Here is an 18,968-nt window from a genome sequence, read left to right on the forward strand (position 1 = left end):
AGGAAAATGGTGAAGGGAAATCTCCCCACCCCTGCCAGTCGTCGGACCTTCGAGGGGTACATCTGTTTGTCCACATTCTCTAGACTGAGAGGTGGGCAAAAGTACATACAGATCATATTGACTTATCTGTCACAGCTAGCAGTTACAGCTGCTAACTGCGTGCCTGGATAGTCATGGACCCAGCAGCAGCCAAGCAGCATCCTCTCCTCAGAGGTCTGTGTTTCATGTATGGGGTCCTTCCTCCAAACTTGTAAGTCTTAATAATTCCAACCTCTCCCTTTGTTTCCCTATCCCTAGGGGTGGAAGCTGTTTTCAAAAATTGCTACCTCGGTGAAACTTGGTTCGCTTTTGCCTTCAGTTATCTAGTCAACAATTCTTTAAAGTTTTTTCTGTTCAAATAACTTGTGTGGTTTATGTTTCGTGACTATATTCTAAATGATACAGTTCTTGCCCTTTTGGCAAGAATCCTCTCATCCCAGGGACTTCCCTAGTGGCACAGTGGTTGGGAGTCCGCCTGCCAATGCAGGGGACATGGGTTTGAACCCTGGTCCAGGAAGATCCCGCATGCTGTGGAGCAACTAAGCCCGTAAGCCATGGCTACTGAGCCTGCGCTCTAGAGCCCACGTGCCACAACTGCTGATCCCGCGTGCCTCAACTGCTGAGGCCCGTGTGCCTGGAGCCCATGCTCCACAACGGGAGAGGCCACCACAATGAGAAGGCTGCGCGCTGTGGCGAAGACCCAACGCAGCCAAAATTAACATAAAATGAAATGGATAAGTTTATTTAAAAAAGGGAAAAAAAGAAAAGAATCCTCTCATCCCAATGCTCTTGTCTTCCTTCTTCTTGAGTCCTTTATAGGTAAACCCAGGCACTTCCACAGCTTTAACCACCACCTATGTGCAGACAACTTCCAACCAACCAATATGAATGTAATAAAAACAGAGTTTTGTACATGTCTCTGTAACAGCACTCATCAGCCCTTGTTATTTACCAGACAATTTCTCTTCCAGATTGTAAACTCTTACAGGATAGGGACCATGTCAGATACAACCCTAGTGTCTGATACAGTACGTGGCACAGAGTAGGTGTCCACGAAAGAAATGCAGAATTAATGATTGATAATTCAATTTTCTTTATCTGTCTCTAAAATGGAACATTTCATCAAGGTCTCAAATAATCAAAGCTGCAATTCAGGCTAATATCCCCGGCTTCAAATGCTAGGTACACACAGTTTAATCTTACCTTCAATACAGAGGTCTGTTATACTCCCATCCTCCACATTGCATAACAGTCCTTGAGCAGAAGGAGGTAAGAGGGGGATGGTTAACAGATAAAAGAGAAACAAATCCAGAAAGGCACACTGTGAATTCTAAGACTAACAGCAGCTTTAAGCAATGTCCCAGCTAAATTCTATCCTCAGCACCAAACCCCAGATTTTCAGTAACCCACTCTGGCTTTGAAAGGATAAAAATAGTCAGCATGGCACAGCACAAAAACTGTGTGTTCTGGAGTCTCTAACAGACCTAGAGTAAAATTCCAGTTCTGCCAGCTGTTAGCTGAGACCTCCCTGAGCCTTGGAGATCATCCTCTCTCCCTTAAAAGACTGCCCTGGCAGTTAAAAGTCTGAAAAGCCTCCAGCAGAGAAAAGCACCCAATTCAAGTTAGCTCCCTTCCTCCCTAAAAGGGCTCATTCCATAGGACATTATAATTGTATTAAAAGAAGGGACCTTTTGGGTTTCCCTGGTGGCGCAGTGGTTGAGAGTCCGCCTGCTGATGCAGGGGACACGGGTTCGTGCCCCGGTCCGGGAAGATCCCACATGCCGCGGAGCGGCTGGGTCCGTGAGCTATGACTGCTGAGCCTGCGCATCTGGAGCCTGTGCTCCACAACGGGAGAGGCCACAACTGTGAGAGGCCCGTGTACCGGGGGGAAAAAAAAAAAAAGAAGGGACCTTTTAATCCATCTCATTTTACACATGAAGAAACTGAGGTACAGAAGAGAAGAAGTAACTCAATCAGGGTCACACTCAGATCAGCAGACTCCAGATCTGACCTCTAATCCTGTTCAAAGACCACAGAGACTGGACTTTTTGAAAGATCACACATTTCCTACATTCATCTTCACACTTTTACTAACCTCTGAGCTGTGGTAAAGCCAGTTACCATACAATGCATCGTGTATCTTACAAAGGGGACAATTTCTTCATTATTATGACAAAACAACTTACTAGTAAGTTAAACTGTTACATCGCAAAAAGTCTAAACTATGGTTCCAAGACCATTTCTCCAAGACCCCAAAAGCAAATGTACAAGGTATACATGCAAAATTCATGCCCAGTTTTCCTTTCAATCTCACCGAAAAGCATGCTTATGAAGTGGATACAGACTCTCTGATCCTGAGCCACCAGCTGCATGACCAGGGAGGCATGCCTCATGAGAGCATCTCGGAAGCCGGACAGCACGTGCTTCTTGCGCACCAACTTGGAGCAGATGAAGAAAAATATTCAATAGCAACCGAGTCTCAGCCATTCTGAACCCAAACAAGTGTAATTTCCAAATATAATTACAAGATAATACTGGTAGAATCATCTAAACTATGGAGTGTGAAAAAGGGCATCATTTACACACAGGAATCCATGTGTTCAAACAAAGGATTATACAAGAGTGAAGGTTCCTAATAAAGTATATTTACATAGCACTTTACTGTTCACAAATCACTCATTTGTCAACTAGTTCATTTAAGCCTAATGAGTTGGTAAAGCAAGCAAAAACAGATATTATTATCACCATTTTGGAGATGAGAAAACTGAGGCTCAGACACCTTCCCAAGGACTCAAATCTAAGTATCCAACCAGGTGTTGTCCAAGGTCAGGGCTCTTTCCACAGTCTGTGAGAGTGATACTGGGGGCCATTCATGAGCCTCACTGAGGTAGGTAGAGAAAAATTCATTCTTCCTTTCAATGTAGATATAAATCTTCACACTCAATTCACCTCCCTATACAGGGAACTGGGTAGCAGCTGTGCAAAGTACTCAAGACAATAGCAAAACTTAGGTCAAAAAAGGGGTGTGCACCGAGGATAGAACTGGAACATGGGTACAACTGACTACATCACCCCTTCGACTGGTGAAAACTGAAGCTAAGAAAAGTGTGTTCAATAAAAGGTGGAAAAGTTGCATCTCTTACTGCCTCTAAAGCGTGTAATTCTCCTGTTCTCCTTCACCAGTTCCTCCCACATAATGCATTAAGCTAGTGATCTAAATGAGTTACTCAAAAAATTTCCATGACGTCCCTTCACCTGACAGATTAAATCCAAGCTCCTTAGCTTGGACTCAAACTCAAAGGAAGTAATCTCAACCCTGGCTGTCCAATCTCACCTCCCTCAACTGCCCTTCAAACACATTCTGATTACCTCCCCAAACTCATCCTTGCTAATCCTTGCCTCCTGGAAGAAGCTCCCCCATTTCCTCTAGCCCAAATCTCACCCATCTTCTCAAGCATAATTCAAATGCTTCCTCCTCTAAAGAACCTTTCCTAATTTCACTCCTTAACCCACACAGCACTTGACCACAAATATGTCCACCTTCTAAATTCCCAGGAATGCGTTCTCTTATTTTCTTCCCTACTTCATTGTCTTATTCATCTCTATCTCTCACTGTCCAACAATGGCAGCCTCAGAACTCTAGCCTCAGTGATGCTGCAGATGTTACCAGCTAGCCCAGCGGTTCTCAGAGTATATAGTCTTTGGATCCCTGAGGGTGCCCAAAACACTTTCAGGGGATCCACAAGATCAAAATTACTTCCGTATAATACTAAGTTGCTATTTGCCTTTTCCACTTAATCTCTTACAAGTGTACAGCATTTTTCAAAGGGGGCATGTCACAACAGATAAAATGCAGAAATATATGAGAACCCAGCTGTCCTCTATTAAGCCAGACATTAAAAAGATTTGCAAAAATGTAAAACAAAGACATTCCTTGCCCTCTTTTTTGTTTTGAAAATAGTTATTTTTATTTTTTAAATCATTTATGCCACAGAACTGTACACTAAAATAGTAAATTGTATGTTATCAATACCTATATTTTGCCAAAATAAAAAGGATTATATTAATATGTAATGGACTATTATTTTTATAAATTTATTCATTTATTTTTGGCTGTGTTGGGTCTTCGTTACGGTGCACGGGCTTCTCATTGTGGTAGCTTCTCTTGTTGTGGAGCACGGGCTATAGGCATGCGGGCTTCAGTAGTTATGACACGCGAGCTCACTAGTTGTGGCGCACAGGCTTAGTTACTTCACAGCATGTGGGATCTTCCCGGACCAGGGATCGAACCCGTGTTCCCTGCATTGGCAGGTGGATTCTCAACTACTGCACCACCAGGGAAGTCCTATTATTATTTTTAAATGAATACTTTAAACTTTTGTTATTTTTAATACAGTAAATAAACAAAAGCTCTTTGGGGGTCCTCAACACTTTTAAAAAGTGTAAAGCCAGACTTCCCTGATGGCACAATGGTTGAGAATCTGTCTGCCAATGCAGGGGACACAGGTTCGATCCCTGGTCGGGGAAGATCCCACATGCTACGGAGCAACTAAGCCCGTGCACCACAACGACTGAGCCTGCGCTCTAGAGCCCGCGAGCCACAACTACTGAGCCCGCATGCCTAGAGACCATGCTCCCAACAAGAGTAAACCACTGCAATGAGAAGCCCACGCACTGCGATGAAGAGTAGCCCCCCTTGGCCGCAACTAGAGAAAGCCCGGTAGCAACGAAGACCCAACACAGACAAAAATAAATAAATAATTTTTTTTTAAAAAAGTGTAAATCCATCCCTAGAGCAAAAATTTGAGAACCGCTGATCTAGCTCATCCCCCACCCACCCACGGCAACAATTCCAGCCCTGTGACTCTGAGAGAACAGTCATCTCCCAAACTCTTCTTGGAGGTCTCCACGGACAAAAAATTCACTGCGAAGGTGGGTAGGCATTGAAGGAACAGGCAGCCCACGCTTCAGCCACCTCTGCCTCTCAGAAAGCTCCTCCCCTCACCCCACTCCTGCTGGGCCGTAACTTCCACTCTTCCTGCCGCCACTGAGCCCAAGGAGCCCCCTCCTCCCATTCGCACAGTCGGAAAGCGAAGGAATAAGCCCCCAGGGTGCGCGCGCCTTGCCCTCAGGCTGAGCGGGGACTCAAGTGGGAGGGAGCCTGAGTGAAGGCTAAATCCTGGAGAAGTGGTGAGAGGGTCAGCAAAGGGCAGGGCAGCTGAGAGAAGGGCTTACGGGAAGGTGGGAACGCGTGCCAGTGAGTCTAGGCTGGGGGCCCTGGGAGCCCCGGGTTTAGTGCGGACAGGGTAGGCCCACTTGAGGCGCAAGGCCAGGGTCTGGGCCTCCTTTGGAAAGGGGATGCTGAGCGGTCTGCGGGGTAGGCCGCCGTGGCCGGTAAGGGGGTGGGCCTGTTTAGGGGCTAGATTTAACAAGGCGGGTGGGCCTGGCTTAGTTTCGGGGAAGGTGCGCCCGGTTGAAGGGAGCTGCTCCCGCCCGGTTGGTGAGGGAAATGCCAGTTCGCACCGATACGCTAGGCTCCGGCAGCAGCTCCAGCGCGCAGGCCAGGCAGAGGCGTGGGGGCACAGGCAGCAGCCAGCGCGGGTCGTGCCGGTAATGGGCCCTCTCGAAGAGCAGCGCCGCCTCTTCGTCCCTCCCGGGCCCGGGAAGGCCTGCCGTTGGCTCCCTCACAGCCATCTCTCCGCTTGCTTTCTACCACTGCAGTACCTTTTCCCGCTCAGTTCTTGCGCAAGCGCACTTGGCAGAGCTCGACGCGGGCGCGTGGGGAGAAGGGTAATGCGCCTGCGCGAACCGAATGCCAGCCAGTCTCAGGAGAGCAGCGGCCCCTGTGGGCGGGTGACGCGCCTCAGGAGTCGGAAGAGCGTACCTCTAAGCCCCAAGCTGTTTGCTCTTGGAGCCTGCAGGAATTCGTCTTTACTACGCCGAAGGTTGAAAAGCATTTATAAAGACTCTGTTATTAGCCTTGAAAAAGTAAGAAAAGGAAACAATCTATTTCTGGTATTTAAAAAGTAAACGATCTCAGGGATTTTTATCGAAAAACTATCAGCTCTATTATTTTAAATTTACGTGGCACCTTTCAAACAATCTAAGGTGACACCTTTCAGAGATTCTAAGATGGTCCCCTTAAAATATCGTCTCACAGAGGGCTGCACAGTACTTGCGATTTTGTGAGCACAGAAGGTATACTGAAGAAAATATAGTTTGTTGTTAAGTGTATTAACAAAACCCGTCAATCTACAAGTATTTAATTAGCGCCAAAGTGCCCAGCAACCGGTTAGTGTTAAAGGAGATAAGTTCAAGAGATGTTTTCTACATTCAGAAGCAGTGTGACGGAGTAGAAAAAGTGCTTTCCATGGCAAAATAATTTGGAAAACAATGTTTTTTTTTTTTTAATGTAGTATCATGAACTGATTCTTGAGAAAAGTAGATTTAATATGGAAAAATCCTCGTTAAAATGCTAAGTGTACAAAAGATGCAGAATTATATACATAAGTATGTAAAATAAATAAGCAAACATTTATTCAACACCATTAAATTATATTATAGCAGTAATATATGTTCAGTGAAGAAAATAGAAGAAAAAATAATATTTTGATATATTTTCTTCTAGTCTTTTTCTATACCTTTTTACAACAGCAACATACAAAGGTGTGTAAACTTTTCTCAGAAAAAATATATCATGTACATCTTCCATATAATTAAACATTATTCTATGTTTACTTTTTTAATGTCAACAAATTATGTATTCTTTTAGACAAAATTTGGAGCCAGGAACTCTGCTATGATCTAGAGGATTCAAAAGTGAGCAAGAGACAGTCCCTGTCCTCAAGTAACTAGAACTAGTCAAGGAGAAAGAGAAGCAAATTATTACAATTGGGTACATTTGTATTAGTTATCTATTGCTGCATAACAATCCATGTAACGGATTGAATGGTGACCCTCAAAAAGACACCTCCATGTCTGCTGTGGACTGAATTGTGTCCACCAGACACAATTTCAGATGTTGAAATCCTAACCCCTAATGTGACTGTATTTGGAGATAGGGCCTTTAAGGGGGTAATTAAGTTTAAATGAAGTCATAAGGGTGACACCCTAATCCAACAGGATTGGAGGCCTTATAAAAAGAGGAAGAGAGAAAGATCTATCTCTCTCTTTATGTATAGGCATTGAGGAAAGGCCATGTGAGGACATAATGAAAAGGTGACCATCTCTAAGCCAGGAAGAGAGCTCTCACCAGAAACCAAATTAGCCAAAACCTTGATCTTGAACTTCTAGCCTATAGAACTGTGAGAAAATAAACTTTTGTTGTTTAAGCCACCCATGCTGTATTATTTTGTTATAGCAGCTGGAGCAAACTAATGTAACATCCGAAATCCCCACAACCTGTAAATTACCTTTTTTCCAAAGGATCTTTACAGTTGGAATTAAGGATCTTGAAATGAAGATATCATCCAGAGTATCCAGTGGGCCCTAAATCCAATGATAACTGTCTTGAGAAGAGACACACAGAGTAAAGGAGGAGGCACTGTGACCACGGAGGCAGAGATTGGAGTGACGGTGCCACAAGCCAACAAATGCCTGCAGCCACCAGAAGCTGGAAGAGACAAGGAACGGATTGCCCTCTAGAGCCTTTGGTAGCAGTGTAGCCCTGCTGACATCTTGATTTCATTCAGACTTTCGGCCTCCAGAACAGAGAGAATAAATTTCAGTTGTTTTAAGCCACCAAGTTTGTGGTAATTTGTTACAGTCGCCATAGAAAACTAACACACCCCAATATTTAGCAGCTTAAAACAACAAACATTTATTATCTCATAGTTTCTGTGGATCAGGAATCCAGGCATGGCTTAGCAAGGTGACCCTGGCTCAAAGTCTCTCCTGAGGTTGTACTCATCTCAAGGCTCACTAGGGCCAAAGGATCTGCTTCCAAGTTCACTCAAATGATTGGTGGCAGGATTCATTTCCTCAAAGGCTACCGTACTGAGGGCCTCACTTTCTTGAGGGCTGTTATCCAATGGCTGCCTCAGTTCCTTGCCACGTGTGCCTTTCCATAAGGCAGTGCACAAAATGGAAGCAAGCAAGAGAATTGAGAGAAGGACAAGCAAGAGAATTGAGAGAACAAGCAAGAGAACAAGCAAGGGAATTGAGAGAAGGTACCCAAGATGGAAGCTACAGCCTTTGTAACCTGTTCTCAGAAGTGACATTCCATCATTTCTGCTGTATCCTATTCGTTGGAAGTGAGTCGCTGGATCCAATCCACACTCGAGGAGAGGAGAATACACAGGGTGTGAATACCAGAAGGTAGGGAGCATTGGGAGCCTTCTTAGAGCCTGCCAACCCCAGTATAACTGCCGTAGTAGTGGTAGGCAACACATAGGAAGAAAAACATCAAAACATTAACTGGGTGATGGGATTATGGATTGTTTTTCCCTTTTTTGAATTTTCTAAACTCTCTTTAATGAGCATGTATGGGTTTGACAATGAATTTAAAAATAGGAAAGCTAAATGAAAGGGAAGAAAGGAAGGGAGAAAGGAAAGAAGTGGGGGAGGATAAAGGAGAGAGGAGGAGAAAACCTGAATTGAATTTTCTGAATTAAATTTGAGTTCTGTGAATCTGCTTCAACCTGCTGAAGCTATCTACAGAAGTATCACAAGACATAATGCCTTTTAGCTAAGAAGTTTCAGACTTGATTGAAAAAAACAATTAGCTCCAGGATGTCCTGGAGGGTGAGGTGAGGGAAAACAACAAGGTATTAGGGTTGCCAGCGCTTGAGAATTGAAGAGGTGGAAATGGTTTTTCCGTGAAATCTGTTCACAGGCAGCAGAATCCCAGCAGGGCAGATACTCAGTGATCAGCTCCCTTCCTTGTGACTGAAAGGACCTGAATAATAGTGTCCGGTGCAGAGCACCACCCCTCCCACAAGCAGCTGAGGCTATTTGAGCATCCGACCTCAATCAGAATTAGCTTGGAATAGGACAGGACTGAACTATGATAGAAACTTCAGTAAACCTTCCTCTGAGGAACTGGAGAGGGGAGGTGTTAGGAGATGGCATTGGGCTGACCCACATTCCCTGAACCTTCAAAACCATAGAGTAGAAGTAGCTTCTATCCCACCCACAAAGTATCCCAGACCCCCAAAGGGGGGCGCTTATAAAACGTGTACCAAAGAAATCAGAACCCCACAGGGCCCAAATAACCAATTTTAATAGAGGTTATTTTATCATCCCCTTTGGGAGTAAGCAGACCACTCTCCTGCCTTCTCTGACGTGTTTTGAGGATTCTGAACCCACTGCCTACTTCCTAAAGCCATGCTGGAGCAGGAAACCCCTCAAACGCTTCATAAGGCCAAACTTTTGGGGGGCTGGTGGATTCCTTGGGGCCCCATGTGGGTTCTCAATTTCCTCAAGTTTTTTTGTTTTGGGAAGAGCAACCCGAGCACCGCAGTGACCTGGTGGCTGAAGGTCCCTCTTCAAAGAAGCGTGGTCTCTGATGCTGTCCTCCCTTGCATGTGGGTCACCCACTTCGGGAAGCAGGATAGGATCAGGATCCCTCACACTCACGTTGGGGGCTAAATGCTGGGGCTTGGCCCGGTGTGGGGACCAGGAAATCCGCTTCAAAAAGCTCATGCTCAGCCTTGCTGCAGCAGAGTGCAGACTCCTTTTGGAGCTGAAGGTGTCTGTGGAACAGGAGGAAGGCTGCTGCCCAGCCCCTCTGCCTTCCTCCGGCTCCAGGCTTCCTCTTCTCCTGTGTGTGGGCTGCTGACATTTGAATCTGGGGGCCTCCTGAGATGCGTGCTCCTTCCTCCAGTGGTCTGCCCCAGAGTATGAGATCCTCGCTCTGCCGGGAGCCCTCTCTGCCATCTGGGAGACCCCTGGCCTGACCATTTTCCTGCTCCCGCTGTTCTCACTGGAGGGTTCTTGGACGCTTTCTTGGCCACACCAGCTACTAGATTCTGCAGCAGGCCTGGGGTTCCTGGGAGCAGTGAGCTTGGCCCTGGGAGGAGCCTCTTTCTGGACATCCTGTCGTTCTCTGAGGCCCCCTGGTGGTCTGACTCTCTTAGGCTTTTCAGGATGGATAGAAACGCCCATTGGCTCTGTCTGGTGTGGTCTACGCTTCTCCAGAGCTCTGGCCTGCGTAGGAGGTTTTGAACTTTTCCTTTCTTGGCGCCGAATGCTCTGGGACCTCTCTGGGGACTTAAGGCCTGGCCTGGGGCCCTGGGCCCCACAATGCCTTTCCTGCTGCCCCTGCAGCTCACAGGCCTTGTGTAACCCAGGAAGCCTCACCCCCTCAAGGGGCAGTGGGCATGGTGCTAAGAAGTTAAAGTGCAAGTAGGATTCTAGGATCTGCTGGAGGAGGCCCCACTTCAGGTGTGCAATCTTCTGCTGCATAAGGGACTCCAGGAGCAGTAGCTGGCACTTCGTGAGGACTGGCCACTTCGGCAGGATGGTGAGGGCAGTGGGAAAATCCACCAGAGCTGTGGCAGCTTGGGGGGCTTGGCCACATGAGACAGAGGGACAGGCAGAGGGCAGGCCCGGGGCAGCAGCCAAAGACTGTGGGTTCCAGAGCTGTCGAGTCAGGCCAGAGGTCTTCCCTGGAACCACTCCTTTGTCCCTTTGTCGGCTTTTCTGGAGTTTAGGTTGGGCCTGCCAGGAGGCTGGAATGACACTGTGCTTCCTGGCAGTGGCCGTGCTCTGGCTGGCCAAATGCTCTCCCTCCCCACTGGCAAGCAGGAAGAGTTCATTCTGGTGGGGGAGAGCCTTCATCTCAGGGCAGGAAGCAGAGGCCACAGCCTGTTCCTGGTCCATGGCCCCGTATCCAGAGCCAGTGAGGGCTAGGGGCCCCTCACACCCAGAACAGTCAACTCGGAGATTGCCTTTAGCAGCATCCTTTCCTCTGACTTGGCCCTTGTTTCTTCCCCTTAGTACTCGAAGCCTTCCAGCATCCTCAGCTCTGCACTTTCTCTGGCTCCCTACATCCTGGATTTCTGCAGCGTCCTCATCTTCACCCTTATTCTGGCTGCCTTGCCCTTGTATCTGGATCTCTCCAACGATTTCACTTCTTAACTCTCTCTTCTCTTGGATTTGAAATTCTGCACCATTCTCACCTCCCATCTGCTCCTCTTTCTTCCATTCTGCTGAATGAGTTTCTACATCAATTTTACTTGCTAATTCTCCCCAATTCTCTGCCTCAGATGCCTGGGCATTTGCACCATCCTTGCCTCTAATGTGTTCCTGATTTTTCCACTTCAGTATGAGAATCCTTCCACTAATTTCACTGTTTAACTGATGCTGGTTTTCTTCCCCAAGTTCCTGAGTCTCTTTACCATGTTCACCTTTAACGCCTCTCAGGTTTCTCTTCCCTGTTGCCTGGATGTCTGTACTATTCTCATCAACAAACTGCTCCTGATTCCTCCTTCCTGGTAGATGGGTCTCTACATGAGGTACACCTCTTAATTGTCTCTGGTTCTCTGCCTCGGGTGCCAGGATATTTGCACCATCTTCATCTCCGTTCTTTCTCTGGTCTCTCTTCTCCAGTGCCTGAATTTCTGCTCTATGTTCACCTCCAATCTGGTCCTGATTCCCCCAACATGGTATCTTGAATTCTCTGCCAATTTCACTTGCTACTGGTTTCTGGTCTCCCCAGAATCGTGCCTGGATCACCACCCAATCCTCCTCTCTTATCTCCCTGAGGTTCTTCCTTCTAGATATCTGGCTTTCCCAAGAATCCTCACCTATTTTCAGGCCTTGATTTCCCCACCCCACTTGAAGTTCATGTCTTAGTTGTTTCTGGATCTCTACCCTAAATACTTGGACCTTCCCGGCTTTCTCACTTCCGTTTTGATCCTGCATCTCCCACCCTGGTGTCTGGATCTCTGTAACATTCTCACTTTGAATGCATTCCTGTTTTCCCCACCCCAGGGCTTGGGTCTCTAGGCCATCCTCTTTTTTCACTTCCCCCAAGTTCTCCCTCCCAGATATCTGAATCTGCACAGCATTCTCACCTCCAAACTGGCCCTTTCTTCTCCTCTTTTCTGCCTGAATTTCTATATTATTATCACCTTTAATCTGGTCTTGTTTTCCCCACCCTGACAGCTGGGTCTCCCCACCATTCTCAATTCCAGTCTGGCCCTGCTTCCTCAACCCTTGGGCCTGGGTCTCTCCTTCATCCTCTCCTCTGGCTTCTTTCTTATTCTTCTCAAAAGACTGGGTCTCTATAGCATCCTTATTCCTACTCCTATCCTGGGTCTCCCACATTAGCGTTTGGGTCTCTGCATCAATTTTACATCTTAACTGTTTCTGTTTCTCTCCTCTTCGTGCCTGGGTTTCAGGAAGATTCTCACCTCCAGCATCCCTCCGAGTTCTCTTCCGTAGTTTCTGACTTTCAGCTCTATTCTCAACTCTCACCTGGTCTTGATTCTCCCACCATGGTGTCAAGATCTCTCCAACAGCTTTACTTATTACTAGTCTCTGTCTCCCCAACTCCAGGACCTTAGGCTCTGCCTTGTCCTCCATCCCAAAGTTTATTGGGAGTTGCCTTCCAGATGCCTGAATTTCCCAAGCATCCTCTCCTCTTCTCTCTCTCTGGTTCACCCACCCTGGAGCCTGGGTCTCTCTACTATCCTCTCTGCCTAGTGTCCAGTTTTCCCTCCCTGGTGCCCAGGCCTCTCGTGGGCAACGCCAGGACTTCCAGATGGGCATTCCCACTTGTTGGTTGGAAGGAACAGGTAGGAACTCTCTGGAACAGAACTGCAACCTCTGGGCTGATGGGAGGTTTGGGCGAGAGGCCATGGAGGTGGGGTGGCATCTCATGTCGACAATATGCTCCAGTGGTACCGGTTCTTCTGGGGAGTGGACCAACAGCTGCTCCATCCTTTGGCACATGTCCAGAGCAGGGGGCAGTGGCTTGCAAATCAGGTGAGTCTGGTCATCACTACGACACCTGGGTACCTGCCACGCTTCCCAAGAACTGTCCTGAGCTAGCATACAGGTGCTTGAAAAGGAGGTGGTGCAAAAGATGTGTTCCAAAGGTGTATAGGCATCCCAAGGTAAACCTTGACCTGGGTGCTGACAAGAAAGCAGATGTTGGGTCCATGAATCCTGGTGGCTCCTCCAGTATTCCCCTCTCTTATTTTGGGCCCATTGTTGGGCATCCAGGCCCCTGAACTTGCCAGGACTGAAGGAGAATTCAGGGGTCGGCCCAAAACAAGTGTCATGTCTCATGGAGGGCACTGCCCTCTTCTGCGATGGCACCTGTAGGTGAGAACAGAGAAGCAAAATTTTGCATTCACATTATCTCATCTAATCCTCAGATCAGGATTGTAATCCCCATTATCCAGATGAGGATGCTGGAGCTCAGGAATGGGGAGTCAGTTCTCTTAGGGAAAACAGTATTCATTCAAGGAAAAAAGATAAAGAGTTTACTCCAGGCCAGGCACTGTTCTAGGTGCTGGCCGTACCAGCATGAACAAGACAGAAAACGTCTTTGTTGGGAGCTGTCTTTTAGACATGGAAGACACAATAACTAAGTATACAACATAATGTTAGGCATTGAAAAGTGTTTTGTTGGTTTGTTTTTTTTTTGGCCACGCTGCATGGCATGAGGGATCTCAGTTCTCAGACCAGGGATCAAACCCGTGCCCCCTGCAGTGGAAGCGTGGAGTCTTAATCACTGGACTGCCAGGGAAGTCCCCTTGAAAAGTGTTCTAATGGAAATAAAAGCAGAGTGGGAATGGGGTTAGCTCCTTTAGACATATTGGTCAGAGAAGGCCTCTCAGAGGAGGTAACATTTGAATGGAGACCTGAATGAAGCAAGGGACAAACCAAGTGACATCTGAGGAAAGAGCATTGTAGGCAGAGGAGACATTAAGTGCAAAGGCCCTGAGGATGGATCTGGGTCATTTGTATAAGAACAGCTAGGAGGCCTGTGTGGCCAGAATGGAATGAGTGAGTGATGAAGACAGCGCTAGGAGATGAGGTCAGAGAGGAATGCAGGGCAGATTATTCTGAGCCTTGGAGTTGTGGTTAGGAGTTGGATTTTATTCTGAGTTTGACTGGAAGTGTATCCATCAGAGCCATTGCAGAGTCTTGAGTGGCAAAGTCCTGTGATCTGTATTTTTTAAAGTTGGTTCTTGCTCATGAGCATAATGTTAGGCTTAAGCCAGGTGCAAAAAAATACTTACTGTATGATTCCATACAGACAAAACTAGTCTATGCTATTAGAAATCAGCACGGTTGTGTCTGCAACCTTCTGGGCCGCTGGTAGTGGTCTGTTTCTTTCTTTAAAAAATTTTTTCTTATTTTTTTTTAAATTTTTATTTATTTATTTTTGGCTGTGTTGGGTCTTTGTTGCTGTGCGCACGCTTTCTCTAGTTGCGGCAAGCGGGGGCTACTCTTCATTGCAGTGGCTTCTCTTGCTGTGGAGCAGAGGATCTAGGCGCGCGGGCTTCAGTAGTTGTGGCACGTGGGCTCAGTAGTTGTGGCTCACGGGCTCTAGAGCACAGGCTCAGTAGTTGTGGCGCACGGGCTTAGTTGCTCTGCGGCATGTGGGATCTTCCTGGACCAGGGCTCGAACCCATGTCCTCTGCCTTGGCAGGCAGATTCTTAACCACTGCACCACCAGGGAAGTCCAGTGGTCTGTTTCTTAATCAAGTGCTGCACCTGGATGTGTTCAGTTTGCAAAAATTCATTGATCTATACACTTATAATCTGTATATGTATATTCCCTTGGCTTAACATTTTTTAATATAAATTTATTTATTTATTTATTTTTGGCTGCATTGGGTCTTCGTTGCTGCATGCAGGCTTTCTCTAGCTGCATTGAGTGGGGGCTACTCTTTGTTGCAGTGCGTGGGCTTCTCATTGTTGTGGCTTCTGTTGTTGTGGAGCACAGGCTCTAGGCGCGCAGGCTTCAGTGGTTGCAGCACGCGGGCTCAGTAGTTGTGGCTCGCGGGCTCTAGAGTGCAGCCTCAGTAGTTGTGGTGCATAGGTTTAGTTGCTCCACGGCATGTGGGATCTTCCCAGACCAGGGCTCAAACCCGTGTCCCCTGCATTGGCAGGCGGATTCTTAACCACTGCGCCACCAGGGAAGTCTGGGTTAACATTTTTAAAAAGAGAAAGAAGAAATTCATTCTGTTGGCTGCGTGGAGCACTGACGATGGTTGGGTGAGAGAGAAAGCAGGAACCAGGCAGAAGGCAGTACCTACAGTCCAGGTGAGCCCTGAGGGTGGCTTTGCCCAGGAGGGTGAAGTGAAGTTTTAAGAAGTGATCAGATTCGGGGCTTCCCTGGTGGCGCAGTGGTTGAGAATCTGCCTGCTAATGCAGGGGACACGGGTTCGAGCCCTGGTCTGGGAGGATCCCACATGCCGCGGAGCAACTGGGCCTGTGAGCCACAACTACTGAGCCAGCGCGTCTGGAGCCTGTGCTCCACAACAAGAGAGGCCACGATAGTGAGAGGCCCGCGCACCACGATGAAGAGTGGCCCCTGCTTGCCACAACTAGAGAAAGCCCTCGCACAGAAATAAAGACCCAACACAGCCAAAGTAAATAAATAAATTAAAAAAAAAAAAAAGAAGAAGAAGTGATCAGATTTGAGATATGGGTTGCAAGTAGAGCCCATAGGACTTGCAGGTGGATTGATCCTGAGGAGTGACGGAGAGAGAAGTCCAGGGTGACCGCTGGGTTTGGGGCAAGATAATGCTCTTCCTGACCAGTCTGAGTTCATCTCTGATACACAGGGCATAGGACAGGGTCCTTGTAACAGATGACTGAGACAATCACGGTGTTGAGGGAAGGAGGTGTGTAGGATCCCCTCACCTTGATGACCTTCCTCATGCTGGAGTGGGTCCTGGTGATCTGGTGTCAGTAGTTCTGGACCTGTCAGATCAGAAAGAGGCAGAGGACAAGCAGGTTGCCGCAGCACCGAGGGTCCCTGCAGCTGTGATTCTCGGAGAGCAGGCCCCGCACTGGCTCCCACTCAGGGCCCTGGAATGGCCCCACCATGGCACAGGCGCCCAGGAGGGGCAGCAACGTGACACAGCTTAGGTCAGCCGGTGGTGTTCAGGAGTTATAGGGCAGGACTGGTATGGCTGACCCAGCCACTTCAGGGCGGGGTAGCCCCTGCCTCATAGCACCCCCGTAGCTAAGGCCACCTCACAAAGGCTTCTGATGCTGCAGCCTCAGCTCCAGCTGCTGCACCTGGCATCAGGGCTGGATAACATGCCCTCAGTACAGGTGAGGGCAACATCAGGGAACTGCCCAAAAGGAATTAAGAGGAAGAACTTGTTTTAAATATCCTGACCTCTGGAATGGAGAGATTAAGTTCCCCTGTGTATGATGGAGGGATGGAAACTGCAGTCTGCTTGATTTCTTTCTTCCTATTTGATACTTACATCCATTTGTCCATCAGGCTATCCAATATCAAACATTTAATGAACACTGTATTGAATGTGTGTTCTTGTTTAACCACCCAACATATCCTGATTTTTTTGTTAGGGGATTACTTTCCCATCTCAAGATCACTGTTTGTAGGAGTATAAATGCTACCCTGGAGACTTTCACCCAAAGGTTATATTCAAAATATTGAATTACAGAGCAGGCAGGGTCATCAGCCAATCAGAATGGGCCACACCTTAACCCTTTAATACCTGGGTTGTAAGTGGCCCCTGGGGTCCCAGTAGAAGGGTATCACCTATTTACCAACCAGTTGGGAAGTATTTCTCTACTTTAAGAACCCAGGGACTTCCCTGGTGGTATAGTGGTTAAGAATCTGCCTGCCAGTGCAGGGGACACAGGTTTGAGCCCTGGTCTCGGAAGATCCACATGCCACGGAGCAACTAAGCCTGCGAGCCACAACTACTGAGCCCACATGCCACAACTACTGAAGCCTGTGTGCCTAGAGCCCATGCTCTGCAACAAGAGAAACCACCGCAGGGAGAAGCATGCCCACTGCAATGAACAGTAGCCCCCGCTCACCACAACTAGAGAAAGCCCATGCGCAGCGACAAAGACCCAGTGCAGCCTAAAATAAATAATTTTTTTTAAAAAAGAACTCAATATACCACACAATGTATCTTGGTTAAATGTTACCCCAGCTTATACCTGATACTCTTTCACAGGCCCAGGACAGCCAAGGAGTGGAGGTGTGACCTAAGTTTGGCCAATTGGGCCCTCTCTTCCAGGGCTCTAACTATCAAGGTAGGGATAGGAAGTTGGTAAAAAAAAAAAAAAAGAAAAGCAGCCCATGGCAGCTAGAAACTGGCCCAGCTCTATCAGTTAGGCCTGATGTTGCTAGGAGCTGGCCTGACACTCATAGCTGAGCCTTGGTGTTCTCCTGTTGAACATAAAATACTTCATAGAGTGTCAGCATCAGACAAAACCACTCTAACTGTGATAATCAAGACAAAAACAAGACCACTCTTTAGTCATGTCTGAACACAGACAAAAGCATGAACATTGTCAAAACCACAAAAATAACCAAACACCTTACCATCCTGGCTAATATCTATTTTGTCACCAATTATAGCTTTAGCCTCACTTCATTCCTTCCACCTTGTAGATAAGATTTACTAGGATGCCCAATCATACAATTACTCACACTTTCTAATAGCGTCTAATCCAGAGCAAACCCCATTTCCTTGAACCCTCCCGAAATCATTTGACACAAGGTCAAATCCCATAGTAAATCCAAACACCCTCTTACTGAGAAATGCCACAGTTCCCCATGGTATGTGTTCTCCCTTGTTGCAATGAGTAATAACACTGTAGAGGTGTGTGCCTGGTGGTCTTTAGCTAAATTTAGGACACTGTCGTAAGATTTTATGTCTGGTCCTGCTCGCACAACCAGCTCCCCTTGAGCCTCCAGGCTCCACTGCAGAGTCTTTTCCCAGATTCCTTTTTGCTTGCTTCCCACCAAAGATCCCTAAGTGAAAAAGAACTTCCTTTGGATCAGGCACAGTGCCAAAAGATAGATATCCAAAGTGTCCAAGGCATCTACCAGCCCTGCTCTCATAAAGCTCTCAGTATGGTTGGAAAGGCAAACACTGAATAAAGGCAGAGTTGATGAAGGCTACAAAGGGCAAGTACAGGGGGCTTGTGGGTGCATCCACCAGGGGTAATTACCTGGTCTGGATGATCAGGGAGGCTTCACTGAAGAGGTGACAAATACTAAGCAGAACAGTGGAGCACATCACATCACTCCAAAGAGAGTGATGGATGGGCTTGGGGAGATTGGGGTGAGCTCAGGGTAGAAAAAGAAGGTGGGTGGGGCTGTAACATGCGGATGAGGAGGGGGGTACTGGTGGGGAGAGGCCTAGTAAGCCACGGCACGGATTTAGCATTTTAAGCACAGAACTGTGGTAAAAGACAAATTTCTAAGACAAATTGATTCTGAGCCTATGTTAACATTTATCAACTAACTAGCAAGTGAAATAGCAAGATACAAGAGGGTGGGCTAGTTCTGTGAGAACATGGAAACTGAGTTATTATATAGTTGGGAAACAATTAATTAGGTAGAGTATACAGTCTCATTACTCGTGGTCATAAAAACATCAAGCCCCTATCAGTCATTACTAGGAGATCTGGGATATAATGGTCCAAGATGCCAGGTAGGCCAAATAACAACCAGACATTATTATAAAGGATATCAAAAAAGCAAATGATAATGACACATCTATGACTGTAAACTGGAATAATAAGGTTTCATTCTCCCACAGTGGTAGCTGATAGGTCCAATTAATATGGAAATATGGGGCTTCCCTGGTGGCACAGTGGTTGAGAGTCCACCTGCTGATGCAGGGGACGCGGGTTCGTGCCCTGGTCCGGGAAGGTCCCACATGCCGCGGAGCGGCCTGGCCCGTGAGCCATGGCCGCTGAGCCTGCGCGTCCGGAGCCTGTGCTCCGCAACGAGAGAGGCCACA

The 18,968-nt window shown here is 47.3% G+C and overlaps 3 protein-coding genes across 3 annotated transcripts in view; all 3 read right to left on the reverse strand.

The window, feature by feature from the left end:
* The window catches only part of MEI1 (meiotic double-stranded break formation protein 1), a 67,313-nt gene extending 61,506 nt beyond the window's left edge, over positions 1-5,807 (reverse strand). Inside the window, exons 1-3 of the mRNA XM_065886983.1 lie at positions 5,563-5,807; positions 2,354-2,477; positions 1,243-1,293 (exon numbers count right to left, since the gene is read on the reverse strand). Coding sequence (XP_065743055.1) covers positions 1,243-1,293; positions 2,354-2,477; positions 5,563-5,733 — 346 coding nt within the window. The 5' untranslated portion in view covers positions 5,734-5,807. The remainder of the gene's footprint in view (positions 1-1,242; positions 1,294-2,353; positions 2,478-5,562) is intronic.
* Positions 5,808-9,348: 3,541 nt separating this feature from the next.
* Positions 9,349-10,818, reverse strand: LOC136131303 (uncharacterized). Its single transcript, XM_065888119.1, has 2 exons — positions 9,577-10,818; positions 9,349-9,366 (listed from the first exon to the last, which is right to left on the reverse strand). Exons 1-2 carry the CDS (start codon positions 10,816-10,818, stop codon positions 9,349-9,351), a joined length of 1,260 nt encoding a protein of 419 aa, XP_065744191.1.
* Positions 10,819-10,886: 68 nt separating this feature from the next.
* LOC136131304 (trichohyalin-like) lies at positions 10,887-12,567 on the reverse strand. The gene is made up of 2 exons (XM_065888120.1): positions 11,012-12,567; positions 10,887-10,896 (listed from the first exon to the last, which is right to left on the reverse strand). Exons 1-2 carry the CDS (start codon positions 12,565-12,567, stop codon positions 10,887-10,889), a joined length of 1,566 nt encoding a protein of 521 aa, XP_065744192.1.
* Positions 12,568-18,968: the final 6,401 nt, after the last annotated feature.

This window comes from Phocoena phocoena, chromosome 11 (genome assembly GCF_963924675.1).
Source record: "Phocoena phocoena chromosome 11, mPhoPho1.1, whole genome shotgun sequence".
Taxonomy (NCBI): Eukaryota; Metazoa; Chordata; class Mammalia; order Artiodactyla; family Phocoenidae; genus Phocoena; species Phocoena phocoena.

What these genes read in the sequence shown, in the direction of transcription:
- LOC136131303 (XM_065888119.1), bottom strand. Translation starts at nt 10,818, where the DNA reads ATGAAGGCTCTCCCCCACCAGAATGAACTCTTCCTGCTTGCCAGTGGG.
- LOC136131304 (XM_065888120.1), bottom strand. Translation starts at nt 12,567, where the DNA reads ATGGAGGACAAGGCAGAGCCTAAGGTCCTGGAGTTGGGGAGACAGAGA.